This window comes from Anopheles nili, chromosome 3, assembly GCF_943737925.1.
Source record: "Anopheles nili chromosome 3, idAnoNiliSN_F5_01, whole genome shotgun sequence".
NCBI classification, from domain to species: Eukaryota; Metazoa; Arthropoda; class Insecta; order Diptera; family Culicidae; genus Anopheles; species Anopheles nili.
The window spans coordinates 71,367,577-71,383,796 of NC_071292.1; the positions used below are offsets into that span (position 1 = coordinate 71,367,577).

Sequence of the window (16,220 nt, forward strand, 5' to 3'; positions counted from 1 at the left end):
AGGGACCGGGTCAAAATTGGTCCTGTCTGCGTTGGAGGATTTACGGGTGCTTTAATCGGTGGAAGGAGCTTTAATTAAAGGGCACAAGGGTGCTTTTGGGAGCGATTTTGGTTTAGAGATCCTTTTTCGCTCTGATATCATGTCATTAGGTCATTAGTTTTAACGTTTACGTTCCGGCTGGTGAGATTTTTGTACTGTGGGCTGGTGGTTCGAAGTTGCGCCCCTTCCGGAGAGATTATGGTGACCGCAGAGAACGAAATGGCCGCGAAACGATCGTTACAGTCGCCGAAGACGTTGGCCAATGCCTGCATCACGTGCGTTGGAGCTTACGGAGGGATTGATACCCTGAGCAGCTACGGAAGTAGGTCACATTAATCTGATGAAGCTATTCGGTTGATGACGCAGTGTTCGTTTGTGGACTTTCCTTGGAAGCTACTTCCTTGATGTTATTGTGAAATTTATGTCTTTTAGATGTTGGTAAGATTGGATTTAAAACATTGCTTTTTTTTGTGAGGAGATTTAGAGGCATTAATTCGGGATTAAAGTATCTTTAGATATTTTGCTTTCTTTTATATTATCTGACATCGCTTTCGTTTACGACAACTGCGCTGTTCTAAAGTATGAGCCTCTCATTTTGGTATCAGTGATGAACGCAATGTAATTCAATCACATCTAGAGCTTAAAGCTGGTGCCTTGTGTTTTTCCTGTGATATTGCGATATTATTATTAATCGTTTTGAGGTCAATCCCCGCTGACGTGGGACGTGGCTACGTGTCCTAGCTAAGATCAATGATTAAGAATTTAGCATCAACCGCAGCAGGCCACGATTCCAGTTGATTGGACCGATGCATAATAAATCATGCCGCCCGTTCCCGTTTCTGAGAAATGGTGCGCTTATTTATTGAAGAGAGTGGAAAAATATTACAAATATGGATCGAACCTATCCGTGGCCCATTGATCAGGCGGGTGAATATTTTATGCGCAACGTTATTGATGACATACACGTCGGCAGGGTAACGATACACACGCACAAACACGCACGCACTTCCTGCGGCTTCCGAGTGTCACTAGTGGGATGCTTTTTTTAGCCCGTACGTCATTAACGACACTGCACTTTCATTAACGCACACGTCGCCACAAACCACCGGTTCGTCGTTTAATGATTTTTCCCCGTTTACATTCGCATTTTTTCCGTTCGTTTTTCTCCCGCAGGTTCGATACCTACCGCACCGGAAAACATTACCGTCACCTTCCTCACGCCAACGTCGGTACGGGTCTCATGGCAAACGTCGATGGATCCGCACACTATGCCAGTTGACAAATACGATGTCACGTACAAACCGACGGACGCCAGGTAATCAGCAGATGAGTTGTTGCGTGCTGTTGCGTTTTGTTTGCTTCGTGTTTAATTTTAATATTTTTGTTGAGCGTTCGTTCGGTAGTGTGTGCGTGTCCGTTTCTTTTTGTTAGCTTCCGTTTTCCGCGCGTTTCGTGGCCGTACGTTTCGAAAGAACACCGAACTCGAGCTCTCCGGAAACATGCATCGACGCGCATGGGCGCCATTTTAGCATGTTCGGTTGGTCGTGAAGAAATGCAATGCCACCGACATGCAACGCCTCCCTGCAGGAGTTTCCCGAGAGCTTGCGCGTGCTTTTGCATCCTTGTTTCGGTTGTTGTCACGCGTACGGAAGAGTGGAGTTGTAGTTGCAGTTTCCGTGATTTCCGTTCGCGTTTGAGTTTATGTTTTGTGATTTATGATCGCTTTCGTAATTTATTGCCTTTGAATTTTGTTACATTGGTTGAAATAGACGCGTATATTATGCGAAAAGCATATAAGTGTTTGTTTTGGTAGATCGATATCACCGCTTAAACCCATTCATCAGTGTTGTATATATAAATTCACCGGTTACGAGTGTAAAATGGTTACATTTTTTTTAAGTTTAATTGAATTTCCTCTATGTTGGAAAGACGTTGATTTCAACAAGTTCTGATGGTTAATATGTTGCTTCATTGAATTTATCTTCTTTTATCAGGCGTCCGCTATTAACAACTAAGTAAGTTTTCAAAAGTAATTTGCACAATAGCTCCAAACATACACGAGACACATTAGCTAAAATTTAACACAACTTAATAAAATCTATTTCGGTAAATTTTCACAGTTGTCGAAATAAATTTTTGTTCAATATATTATAAAAGATATAGTAACTAGTTGTGATTTATTTTGATAAAAAGCACTGGCAATACTGAGTATCCCAACAAGGAAATGATTTTTCTTTCATCTCTCTTGATCATTTTGCTCTCATTTCCACGGAAATATTTTTGGTGTTCATTTTTCAACCATTCCCCCACCCGGTTGTCTTTATTTGGTGTATATTTTGGATGTACGAAAAACAAACCCTCGATCAGACTGCAAAGTGTTGCTTTCTCACAATCTTCATCTGTATCACGACATGGTGAAGTGTCTTTGATGTTCAGTTTGGACCATCCGGTTCAAAAACAGCCTCTGCTGTCCAGTCGAAGAGTGGCATGTTTGTCCTTTTTCCCTCGAAACGGTTGCAGACGGTCTCACCGGTTCCATCATTGCTTCCCTTCCAGTTGTTTGATGCCGAGTAAAATCGGCACTACCTTTTCCACCGCATGGAACACTCTCTGGCCGGCCTTTTCCTACACGAGCGCGAGAGAACGAGATTCCCGTCAATATTAGACAGCTTGCAAGACCCGAGAAACAAATAACCGAAAGGCAGAAGCTCTCCGGGGACGAGAATGAGCAGTTTTCGGCCGTCGATGCTTACCACTTTTTTGCCAAATTTCTTCAATCCGCCGGCTTCGACCTGGCCGCCGAACAGCAGCAGCGTGGCCAGCATCACCACGATGAACAGCTTGGATAGATTCATTTTCGATGGATTTTGTTTTAGTTGATTTTACTCGAACGTTCGCTTTAGCGCACACCTGTCACTTTTCTGCTGATAGAATCACTGCTGTGTCCAATTACTAAGCTCGCTGATGGAACTGATACCTTTGCTAGGGGAACCGGGTTGTTTTTATGCAAACAGTCGAGAAGCCAAAAGGCTGTGGGGTTTTTTTTGAATTCATTGCCATTTATTCGCTTTCTTCTGACCCGGATGTTCAGCTGGGATTCCGCTAACACTGACCGGAGACCTAACCGATAGCGGATCCGGATTCTCGTTCACCTTGACGATGGCGAGACAGTTCCGGCGAATGCTCCTTCGCTCAGTGCAGTGTCTCGGCAGGGAGGAACACAAACCCATCGAGACGCGATAAGCACCCTGAGTCACCGTTGTATGGTTTAATCGATTTATGACACCCGGGATCGGGAATGTGATAGCGGCGTTCTTATCACGCGAAAGAATTCAACTTGGAACCGTAGGCTTTCAATCTCTTTCGCATGATATCAATAATTCCAATCTGCGCGTTGCAGTTGAGCTGGAAGGAATCTGATTGTTTTTGATTGATTTAACATCATTGCTATGATTTAGAGATTTAAGTTTATCTAAAGCTTTAGTTATAAGTATGTTTCATTCCAATACTTTCATTTCAAATAGTATGATCTATCTCTTTTGATTGAGATCTATCCCTTTGATAAAGAGTTCACAGAAAATCTTACAAAAGGAGCAGAAATGTTCATGTCCTCTGCCGTGACTTCATCAACCTGTAGCATCACATGCCTGTGGTCCAAAAGCTCGCACCAAAATTGCAATCAAACCCGCTTGTTTCCTCATCGCGAGAACGCCGGTAGCGTTTGGTTTGCCGAGCAAAATTGGCACGATTGCTTGGATTGGAATCACGCTTCCCAAAATCCCAATCTCATGTTGCACGGTGTTTTCCGACCTGAAAAAAAAAGATCATCCAACAACGGAATGTTTACACTTTTCGCGATTTCCTTCAGCATACGGGCGCGTGGTTTGCCAGCGGTTTTCGTATATTCCGGTGGCGCATGGCTGCAACGGAAGGATACCGCATACACGCCGACCGGTGTTCGGTAAACTTTGGCTCAATATTAAAAGCGAGTGTTTGCACGCACTCGATGTTCGTACTTGTTAGGACGTTGTGTCCGTTTTCAGCACCAAATGAACGTATCCTCGCAGTCGCATGTGACGACGCAGAGACGTCAATGGAAAGCTCCTCGACGGAAAGCCACCCATCGTTTGGTAATTTTATAATCACTCAAGAGGAAAAAAGCCATCTCCGAGTGAATAATTTGCAGCCTCAGCCTCATAAATGCTAATTATCATTACTCGGTAAAGCTAAAAAAAGGCACATCTTTGAAAAAACAAGCCAAAGCGAAAGGCGGCACCCGCAGCAAGCCAATGTAACGATAATAGACGACCATCGGCCAGAGGATAAGGACTTTTTTATTCAAATCGCTAGTGCCGTCGAGCTTTGTTTCCCTTTGCTTGGCTTCCCGTCGCTGACCGGTCTCATCCGGTGCGAAAAGTGTCCTTAATTATGAAATCTCATTTCCATGCTTTTCGCATTCTGCATTCAGTGACCTATTTGCGACGCGAAGTGAATACTTTTCGCTCTTCCTCCCGATCGTCGGTGGCTTTATCTCGTCGATTTGTGCGCTTTTTTGCTTCTTGCTCTCACTCTCGCTCGCTTTACGCTCTGCGCTTCAAAATGAAGAAAGCTTTTCTTGTTTAAACCTTCCCCATCCACAAGCGTTAGCGCTACATTTTAGCTGACGTTAGACGTAAGCGCATCAGACGGTAATCTCAGCGTTCTCATCGGGTATGTATGTGTGTGTGTGCGTCGTTGGAAAAACTTCAAGGACAACATCATCTCATCCGCGCGAAGGAGTGGCATTTTTTCTCCTCGCCTAAGTAGCGACCATATAAAAAGGGCCGTGCCATCATCGAGTGGAATTTACATATTTTTATGCTCTCTCGTGGTGCGTCCCGCAGCGAACGAGCGAGCGGTGAATCAATTTCGCTGTACGGATGAATTTTACATCGCCAAGTAACTCGTGCGTACCGTGACAGTGGTAGCCCTTTCGCGAGCTTAGATGCTCATAAACCGGGCTGCAAATACATCCATCCGGAATGGGAATGCCTTCCGCCGGCGACGGCTTTTACGAGGGCCTCGGCACGCAGCTCTGTTGGTCCCGGACGCGGAAATGCTCCCCGATCGGCAGTAAACATTCGGCGAGACGCTTTCCGCGCCGAGGCTCGCAGTTTCGGGTCGTTTAAAGTGTAAATAGGGTTCCGGTTTGCAGCGCTTTGGGAGATTTGATCGTAAAGGGTCCGCTAGACGGTAGCAGCATGGTACCGTGTAGCAAACAGCAACTGATATGTGCAAAAATCATGATTTTTGCATTATAAAGCTTCATTAAAGTGGATACCACCTTACGTGACTAAAGCCTATCTTCCTCACAGTCCGCAAGGAAGTGTTTTCTTTCAATTCGAAGCAGTTACCATAGCAATCGATGGTTACTGTTTTGTCATACATTCGCCATTTATCGATTGACATTTCTAATTTGACAATCGATAGAATTTGAATTGGCATTTGCAGAAAAAAAAATTAATGTTACTATCCGCTGGCTTTCTATTCCGCGGTTTACTGCCGTCTGCATACGCCTTACGACGCACGCGTGGAATAATGAAGCAACGGTCGTCGTTTTGGGTTCCATTTCCATTCCCCAAACTGAAACATTGCCAACTTCATTCTTAATCCTCCGTTCGTAGTAAACCATTACAAGTGCTGGCACCATTACGAAGCTTCAGCGGCCATTAACGTGGAAATGATTTGTCTAGCAGCGTTAATTTACATTTGGATATTTGCCTACGAAAGCGCGCTCGAACAGACAGCCGGACGTGATACGGGCGTAGTTGTTACGGTTCCTATCATGGCCGCTAGCCAACGTTATCGATCGATCTGGTTCGACGGAGAAAACAGCGAATGCATGTAGTTGCCACTCTTCATGCACTTAATTCGGGCAATAGTCTCATACGAGGCGCGTGTATGCAAATGAACACCGAACAATAATAACGTGGATCGAACCTAGCATTACAGGTGGGCTGGGACACAATTTGTCCTCGGGGGGCAACTCGTCTCTAATGACAACGTATGCCACCCCCAACTGCGACTCCTTTTTGAACGGTTCGAAACGTGCGAACAGATGGCGCAATGATGTCCAGTGCGTTGCCGTGGGTTGGGCGGAGTTCCTGCAAATTGTGTCATTAAAAATCAATTAACATCCTGATTAAGTTTTCACATTTGGCACTGGTGCTGGGATGAGGTGGTGCTCAAGACGTGGACAAACTTTATGAGAGACATTTGCGAAGGGTATGGACTTTCGTGTTACGACCGTACGGTGACATCTGTCGGTGGAGACATGCATGAGGACAAATATTGACCAACGTTCGTTGGACATTTGAATAATTCAAAAGGCGACTGGACATGGCCCAACGTGCAGGGACTTTGGTCGATGTGAATACATCACATTTGTATCTCTTTCTCTCTAATCGGCAAGGTGGGTCTGGGAAACGGAAAATGAATGTGTTTCTAGTCTTTTAAAAAACATATTATACAGCTAATAACTGGCACATGATGTTGAAAAATAAGTTTGTGCAAACCAAGTAATGAGTTAACTGGTTTATTAAATCCGTAAAGAATAGTCTTTTCGTCTGGAGTATATGGACAGCTTTTTAAAGCACGCAGTGTTGAGTGAATAATTAAATAAAAATTAAAAATTGTGCACCCAACGATCGTCCCTCTTCAAATGAAGGCGAGTTGAATGGCTCGAACATTGTGACACGAAATTATAAACCTCCTTAAAAAAAAAGAAATATACTAAATGGATCAACGCCAACAGCACGTAGCCGAGCTATAGGAAAATTGAAAACATTTTCCACAAACAAGCGCCACGAACATGATTCAATCAGACGAACGTGTACCAGTGGAAGGAAAAAAATACCCACCATCAACCGCTTGCGGTCGCCGGATCGACTCACATTCGCACAGCTTCAAATCTAATAATCATAAATTGATGCAAGAAGAAGAAGAAAAAAATGGCAAGGTAAAACTACTACCTTTCAAAAGGGTCCACGAGGGTTGCGTTTTCCTCCCCAATGGGACCCCGCCGGCGTTATCGTGCGGCACACCGGGAGATATAGCACGTCCCGCGTGATGTCTTCATCCAGCCCGAGGTCGGGAAAATTTGTACGTGTTTGTAGTGTTCGTTTTGAACATTTCTCTTGACAATCTCTCTCACTCGACTATGCCACCAGGAGTGAATGCGAGTTGCAGGACATCGCACCGGTGGTAATTGAATTTCGTGATTCCACCGGGAAAAACCGTGGTGTGCATCGGCGATACGCAAGTGCCAGCGAAATGGATTGCATTTTTGTCACGGCGGAAAAACCGAACGAATGTGATACAATTCCAGTGCGCATTCGGGACGGGATGCGTTCGTCCGGGAAATCGCAAGAGCATTTCCCGTCACTTGTAAAGGTACGAAAGCAGCTGAAGCTTTTCGTGTTACTTTTCGATACCAAAAAAAATCAACAGTGCGAATTGATTCGAACGTTGGATGGCGCAAACATGATAGGAGCATTTGAGAAAATGAAAATGTTGGCTATCTGGGAAAAAGTTGAGGAAAACGTTCCAAATAAGCTGTATCATATCAGCGGGAAGACATCAATCGAGCAGCATTACTACGTCTTCAAGATTCCCTTTCTCAAACACACAATGAGTGCATGTTTTCTTCAGCATGGAAGGGAAAAGATAAATATTTCATTAAATTTTGCTCCATCTAAAAATACATTAAGCATTTTCCATCGCTTCTCAGAACAATTTTCGACACGAGACGGCTTAAAACTCGATCTAGGATCAGCTTACCGGTATTATTTGACCGTTTGAAAGTATCTCACTCTTGTAAGCTCCCGTCCAGCGCCACGTGGTGTTTCGATCCGAGCTATTCGAAAGCGTAAAACATTTCAAACACGACCCGAGTTCGGTGGAAGTCGCATTCGAACACCTGCGCTTGGGGCGAGATCTGTGTTTCCTTTTTTTCCCCCCACTGTTCTGTTCAGTATCAATCTTACATTCCAAATCATCTCCAAACTGTACAAACGTTGCTTGGAAAGATTGTTCCCGCGCGTGGATTCGAAATGAACGCCGAGAATGCGCTCTGTAGATATGATAGCGAAAAATTTCCACCCACCTAACGCTATGAAGGCTGAGAGAATTTTACTCACCTCTGCGTGGCAAGGGCACGGCATTAAAGCCATCTCCATCAAAGGGCGTCGTTTGGATCGGCCTACACCAAGATGGCCATTTTCGTGCGAAGAAATCGAGCGTTCCGGTCGCAGCTGGAAGAATTTCCAGTAACATGCTAATGAAAATTCCACGTAACCACCTCATCCACCGTCATGGACCCGCGCCAGGTGTAGGTGGGTGGCAATTTTCAGGTGGCCCAACCGTGGAATGTTCGCCTGAGCCCGGGCAAAAGGATTGCGCTCCGGTGATCCGATGGGGATGAAATTAAATTACGATTATTTGCGCACGGTGCCGCTACAAATGGAACGGATGATTTCAACGGTGGAACTCGTGGAGAAGGGAGCGATCGAATGTTTGCCAGGCGCTGATTTGATGGTGACTGCTGGATCGGGTAATTGAAGCCGACGGAGCTTCATTTTCAGCCCACCGGCTCGGCTAGGCAAATGAACAGTTTATTTTTCTCTTATTACACGCGAAAGAGGCGCAAACATATCGCAAGCGAGGGCGTATTTCATCGGCCACGCGTTGCTTTATGAAGCGAAAACTGTCCTGGCGCGATCGTTTAATGCGAAGCATATATGGTTCATTTCGGCTCTTGTTTTGGGTTCTTTAAAATGTTTGTTGAGTTTTCAAAAAGTTAAACAGGAAGCAAATTATCGATCATTTGCTAAAATAAACTTCAATGAAGCGTTCGCTGTAGAAGCGAATAAACTCCCCTTCTCGCTTCAAGACGACCACAGGTCAAAAGGAAAGAAAAGAGCTTTATAAAGGATTCTGCTTCATTCATTATTTTTGTTTCGCTTCTTTCCTTCTCGATAAAGCCATTCATTCGTCTCATTATTGATGGCTTTTCCATCAGAGACCATTTGTCTCAAGATCCGCTTTTTCCCTGCGATTCAATCCAAAGCACCATCGATGCCTTTTGGGCCGATTGTAGTGCCAATCCGCGGTCAGGCACTTCCTAAAAGTACCGATAGACGAAGCTACCCCTTCGTTATGCTAATGAACCCACTAACAGAAGCCCGTTCACGGGTCCGACAGGCTCGTGTCCAGTCATTTGTTAGGGCACTTGACGTCCTTTGACTCCTTTCTGGTAGACCGCAACGGATTTCCAAGGACACCGGACCTTCCCGGAAAGTGGCACGGTACGCTGGAATGTGTTTTATTGAGAGAAACACGGAACAAAGACAGCCACCCGATGGCGAGCCAAGCACACTGCTGTGGCTGATTAAGTAGCTTCGTTTTCGCGTGTCCTTTGCATCCGGAAGCCATATTCCTCATGACCGCGCGCCACGATCGTCTTGCAACCCCAAAATGGCGATCGTACACGCCCAATGCTGCTCGCTGTCAAGGTCACATCCGGCGGCGTGGTAATTTACTCCCAGACATAAACACTCGCATCATTGTGGGCACCGTCTAGCCGGTTTCGGCCGTTTGCAGAAAGTCGTCTCGGAAGGATAATTTAGGCTAATTCACCCGCACACGCACCGGAGCGAGTTTCCATTAATCTCAATTAGGTCGTCCCTAACGGCTGGTGAAAATTCACCCCCGGTGCTAGTGGTATCCTATTGCCGTTCAAGCCAGCAGGGGGTGTTTTTGAGCAATGAACTCGCAACCGAACGCGAACGCAACTGCAAATGACGTGCACGCGCGACGTACCGCGCCCTGGTGTTGTCGTTGGGGCGCAAAATGGAGAATGTTGCGTAATGGCTCGTGTTGCGATATATGCAGAGTCGTAATACCGTTTGACGAGCCTCAAGTAGAGAGTCACCGTCTGCTTTTTGTTGGAGGAATGACATAAACCGAGTCAAGGTCACCTATTTTGCTCGTGGAAATTGAGTTCCTGTGAAGCAAATGCCGCTAGAATTGAATGCCCATGGCGGGAGCAGTTCTGCGTGGGTGAGAAAATTGTAAATTTACTCCCCAGCTACGACAATGAATATGGTTAGTTAGGCTAATGCCTATCAAACACCGCGTCGTAATAGGTTCCTCATGGGCTAATGCATCCGACGCAATCGAGCTCATCCTCGAGCATCGGTCACGCACAAAACGATGGATGATAATCAAGGCCTTATTCTGCAAAGATCCTAATCCTCCTTGTCAACTTTCATAAGCATCGATAACACGAGCGATAAATTTATTGCCACATCCGACCCACGGGCAATAAATAGAAAAACCTACATCATCGCCCGAATAATGTGGGCGAGATTTACTGGTCGGTGATATTGGGCCAGGATATGCATGCTTTTTTTATGTATCTTCGCCTTTTTTGTCTCGCTATCCTCTTCCATTCCGTTGGCGATTGAAAGCTTCCACGGCTGCTCATCTCCGTTGGCTTAGAAGACTGGCATTTTTCTCGGCCCACGCCCGTAAGCCCGTGGGCCCTTAAGGTTTTTGGGCGCCTTTTTTATTACACCGTTTGCCTTAATCTATCTCTATCGAAGACCGCGAGGGATGATTGTATAGGAGCAAAATATGATGGACATGTTGGTGACACAATGAGCCGTTCATCATGCGCCATTCCAGTCGTCGCCCACCGTGCGATATCGAGATCCGTTCCCCATGGGTGGCATACGGCGTAGAACGTTCGTTTGGTGGAAAATGAGCCCTAGCAATGAAGCAAGGGCCGAGATTTGTGTGTCTTCTGATGACGCCGTAGCAACGGTACTCGAGGGCTCAAGGAATGTGAAGGGAAAAATAAAAACTAATGCGCAAAAGATGCAACCTAAAAGGCATCTGAAAGCCGAACAATTGATTTCGCTGTCTCGTCGGTCCTCCGTGGACTTCTTGGAAGCGCTTCTAATCAACGTTTTACCAAAAACACACCACACAAAACACACGAAAGGCTTGGATAAGCATATTTTTTTAGGATAAGCCTCAAAGTTGTCTATTTTTTTGTCATTTGTTAAAGTATCTTACCCCAAATAGCCCCACAGCTTGTGATGCCCCCAGCATAAGACCCACAACGCTCGTGCGTACGGACACGGAAAACTACCCACAAAGGGTCCGAATTTTCCGCGTTATCCAATCAAAAGACACCCCGGGCGAGGCGATTTTTTCGGTTAGAAAATTCAATTAGCTTGAAAATTGACACCGACAGCGGATTTCAACCCTTCCCAAGAGTGACATACTTGGGTAATTTTCGGGGTCTGTAAAAACGCCCAAAAATGTGGTTCCTCCATGCAGCAGACTATCGATTTCATTCGCTAAGACGACGGGTCATGAACAAGAAGAAGGTGAAATCGCCGTCGGTCTTCAGTTACCTTCACCGAAGGGCAGCAAAAGGGCCTGAGGCCTACCCATCCTGCTCGACGAAACGGGTCGCCATGTCTTCGTTCAAGTGAAAGTTTTGATTGGATTAAGTTTTGCCGCAACCAAAAAGGACGCAAAGGAGACGGTGAACGAAAAGCACGAGAAGAAATCGAAAGCGCATCGAAAAGGCACAAGCCGTTCAAGTGTATAATGTAGTTTTCGAAGAGGCTTCGTGGAAGGAGAGCTATGCCGACACTGGGAAATGACCTAACCATCGATTTTTAAAGCGACGAAAGGAGATTTTACGCGACATTCGGGGCTTTATTTAGTTGTCAACCGAAGAAGAGAGTAGACATTAATTGCTATTTAAAACAGTGCCATTTTGCGGGGCAAAAAGTCTCTTTGACGAGTAGCTTCTAGTGGATGGCTTTGTTCTGGCATTAGGGGAGTGATTTCAAAATTATCCTGACTACTAGCTGGAAATGGATTCATGGAGTTTGACGAAACACATTTTCGAAATGAATCGCTCTAGGAAAAAGATAAGAAAAAATTTCTGGAATAGAAAATTCGAATAGAAATTTAGCCACATTTCCATCTGGCTGTGAATCATTAAAATTGTTGAATGTGAGTAAGAAAATATTGCTACTTTAAAAAAATATTTATATCCCATGCATCAAATTTCATTAAAATAATCAATTTTCGAATGAAAGCACATGGTGCGCAACACATAAATCTCTGTTGTCACCCTTAACCTTATTGTTTGGACATTAACAATATAAAAAAACCCATAGTACAAAAGATAACAGATTCAACATAAAATAGACGGAATGTTTTCCACGACATTGCTTGTCGCACGGAAAGTGCTAACAGATTACCGCCATCGAAGAGGCACCGTCGGAAAGGGTAAACGATAAACTCTTCGCTTCGCTTCGAACATCACGAGCTATGGGACACTATTCTTCCTGCCATAGTAGGCGACGAGTTGGAACGGCACTGCTAACAAGATCAAAAATCCTTTCTGTCTTCATTCCGGAGAGCTCGTAGTGGGAGTCGTAGTGCTAGGGTGATGGCTCAGCTGAGACCGGGAAGCGACTTCGTCCGTGCAGTATATCTTGTCTTCTTTTTCTTTTGCCCAGTGGCATTGTCCTTCCAAGCGCGCGCGCGCGGTCGTTTTTCGGGTGGCAATTCTCTTCCGGGCGTACGACTTGCCCTGACCGGTGCTTTATTGCGATCAGCAGTAGTTCCCTTGGCCCACTTTTTCGTGACCCTGGTTGGATCGAAATGCAAGAGAGAGACTGAGGGAAAGCTGAGTGGACGAGACCCAGAGGAGCCGTCGGGTGCACTTTCGTTGGTAGCAAGAGTCCCCCACCGAAAGGACACCATTTCTGGGGTGAGAGTGAACTTAATATGCTTACATAAAAACTGTTGCCATCGTTCTTCGTGTCCCTCCAATTTTCTTTTCCGCGCCATGTCACTTCCATATACCTGACGGTAAAACGGTGAAGCAACACGCAGTTTGTTACGATGGCGAACGAAAGAGAAAGCGTTGGCGTCCATTTTCCGTAGGAACGTAGGAAAAACCTAGCCCTGTCAGTGGCATTGTTGGTTTGTCTAGTGTTGGTTTCGGGACGGAAAGTGCCACCGCCGTTTGGTGCGGATTTCCCAACGGATTTCCACCACCATTGCTTCTTCCGTCGGCCGAGTCTCAGCGGAAGTACCGTGTTCTGTTTGAACGTAGACAAAGTAGCTTATCGGTATGCTAAGCACCTTCACAAAGTTGCTGGACATGTGCGCCTAAAATTGCACGATGAATTTCTTAACTTTGCTCGTTGGCAGACAAAAAAAAAACAATAAAAAATGGTGGGGAAAAATGGCGTTTTAGTAGCACCGTTTTATGCAGGACACACATTTTGATACGCAAAAATCCCGCAATCTCTGCCATCACGGCTCGCTTGTAGGGCGGTTTATATCGCATTAAACCAACCGTCGTCATCGTCGTCGACGGAAGGGACCACCACACAGCCGCCATTACAGTTGGTGGTGTAATTATATACGCAACGGATCGGTTTACTCGTGCTGGCCTTGCTTTGAGCCAGGAGCATCCGACAGCCAGAATTGATCACGCATCGTCGTGCCTTGACGAGGGAAGTGCCACATCAGCGAGGCGATGTCTATTTGTTATTGATTGTTTTTCGATCGAATTTCCCTGTGAATATGTTGGGGCGGAGCTGCAATGCCTTTGGCACCGTGGAAAGGTATTTTCAAACTTGCGAGTATCAATTTACCACGGCGAACAGAGGTGGGCGATTTTGACAAATTGCTCCATTTGCGTTGGCGGTTGTATAGAATTACTACACGCATGGATTGCGTGAACTTATGATGGACGGGTCTTTTTTTATTTACTCTACCTAAAACCTCGGCTATGATAGATGGCAATGGTTGGGAAACAATACACTCCTGTAAATTACACCGGGTGTTAGAATCATTGATTACTCTTCTAGGAAGCAAGCTTCCTCGTTTCACGAATATGCAATCGACCATTGATCAAAGGTTTTTTGATGTTTTTTTTTTCGAATTCTACACTCAAGTGTACAAGAACCGGTATGGAAGAACAATAATGACTGGCAAAAATCATTATCGCAACGATTTCGTTTTTCCATCGAAGGAAATCCTTTCTATGCGTATCATTATTCTTGAAGACCAAGTTTATCATTCCACAAAGTTTGCTCAATTTGTCTCAATGTTATGGCAGCAGCTGTACGTCCAGTTTGAATGCTCCGCGTATACGAGTAGAATCGAGAGCCAATGCAATGGCAATCGATCGGTTTTAATGTGACGGCACATCAATCGATCGAATGGCATTCGTCGATCGTAATCTTCCATCCAGCACTGTCCCCGGTCTAGCCGTGTACGTGATAAATTGGACGTAACTTATAATCCGAGACCCACGCGCTAGCCAGCCGTTTGTCCGCGGCACGGCTCATGTAACGGTCACCCACACCCACACATTGGTGCGCTTCGCCATCGGCACGATCCGTTTAAGCTCGGGTCGGTTACAAGCGCGAAACAAAAAAAAAGAACAAGGACCAAACTCTCGTAACCTCCCGCACTGTCGGAATTGTCCTTCCAGCGGTGTTTCTGGCGGGAAAGAACGCACCGTAGGAAAGAGAAGCACAAACGAGGCGCAGACTCGAGTGGTCAGAAGCCGCGGACCCAACCCGCCATTGCCCGATGGGCTATTTTTGTCCCTCAAACCGGCGACGTCCCGCTCGTTCGCAAGGCCACACGCCCTCCTGAAACCACAAAGTCCGAAGTCCGAAGTCCGGAGGGTTGCAATTCCGGCACAAATGCGCCTAGGCCAGAGTGGGCTCGTTTGCTTTCCGGCTGCGAGTGCGCTTCACACATTCCGACCACTTCCGGAAGGTCCTTCGGCCTTTTTCCTCGTAAAGTGGACGGAGCTCTCCGTCAGCTTCAAACACCTCCAGTTACCTCTCCAGCAAGCGCAGATAGCATTCACACGGAAGCACAAACACACCCGCAGTGGCGAGTGGCGTGGAATTTATGTAAGCCTGCCGCGAGTGTCCGGGCTCGCGGACGCCTCACCGGGTCCGACGGAAATCAGTTCTCGTCCTGTCGCTCACGGTTTCGGGCGCACGCTCATGCTCCAGCAGCTGCCACCGATGCCACCGTCGGTTCAAATCGAATTAATTGTCAACGGAACGTGTCACCTTGTGCTGGAGACCGTGAGGGAGAGATGAAGTGATTTTGAGTGGTCGGTTTTGTGATCGTGTCAACCCATTTGGAAGTGTCCTAGGACGAAGCGTGCAGCCGTGAGACGCACGCGTGTGTCGTTAAAACAAACCGGAACCGGGTGCCGGTGGGTGTTTTGTTCGTGTTCGTTTTCCTTTACTGCCGCTGTGTTGACCGGAAGTGGTGTGTTTGCATTTTAAGTTCCCGTGCGTTCGCTTTTTTGTTCTTTCGTCCATCACGAGCGTCTCATTAAACCGTAAAACATGACCCTGGGAGACCTCTCGGGGACACGAGCGTTACATAACCGACAAATCATTCGTGCTGGCGAGCAATTTAGTGGGACTGGTTTATGAGAGTCGCGTGCATTTTCCATCGAAAAAGTGGCCGCGCGCGCAGGGGTTGTTTTGGTTCGATCACATTAGTAAAGGTCATGCGTTTTTAGCCTTTTTTTTTGCTGCACACAATTTGTGTGCCCTAACTAACGAGCTTCCGTCAAACAAACCAAAAAAAAACGCCCGTTAAAGCTGCCACGGACGGGTTTAAGGCGTCAAACGTTTTCCCAAGCGACAGATACGCAATGGATTCCTTCAGCAAGCCGGAAAACGAGCGAGGTGGAAAACGCGCAGTTTATTCGAGCGAATCCTTCCCCAGCGGTAGCTTTTCTGAAGCGTTGAGTGAGATGGAAAAAGTCACGAAACAGCGAACGCTTTCGGCTACGAGCGCACGAATGCGCGGTTTAATTATTCAAACGCAAAACGCCCCGTGGCCAAGTGATTCTCTACTGCTTTTCCTGCCTGGATCAGTTGCGGTGTTGTTTTTACTTCATTTTGTTTTTCTCCACCACTCCGAGGCACACGTTTTGCAGGGCATTCATTAAATCTTGACCTACCGTCGGCCACACTTTGTCTCTCCATTTTGTGGGCGTGTGGCCCTTGCATTGTAGCATGCAGTTTTATTGTGGTGTTTTCGCTTTTGTGCTC

General features: G+C 46.2%; 1 protein-coding gene across 1 annotated transcript in view; it reads left to right on the forward strand.

Moving 5' to 3' along the window:
- Positions 1–258: 258 nt before the first annotated feature.
- LOC128724988 (uncharacterized) overlaps positions 259–16,220 on the forward strand; it is a 46,377-nt gene continuing 30,415 nt past the window's right edge. The window contains exons 1-2 of the mRNA XM_053818708.1: positions 259–361; positions 1,213–1,354. Coding sequence (XP_053674683.1) covers positions 259–361; positions 1,213–1,354 — 245 coding nt within the window. The remainder of the gene's footprint in view (positions 362–1,212; positions 1,355–16,220) is intronic.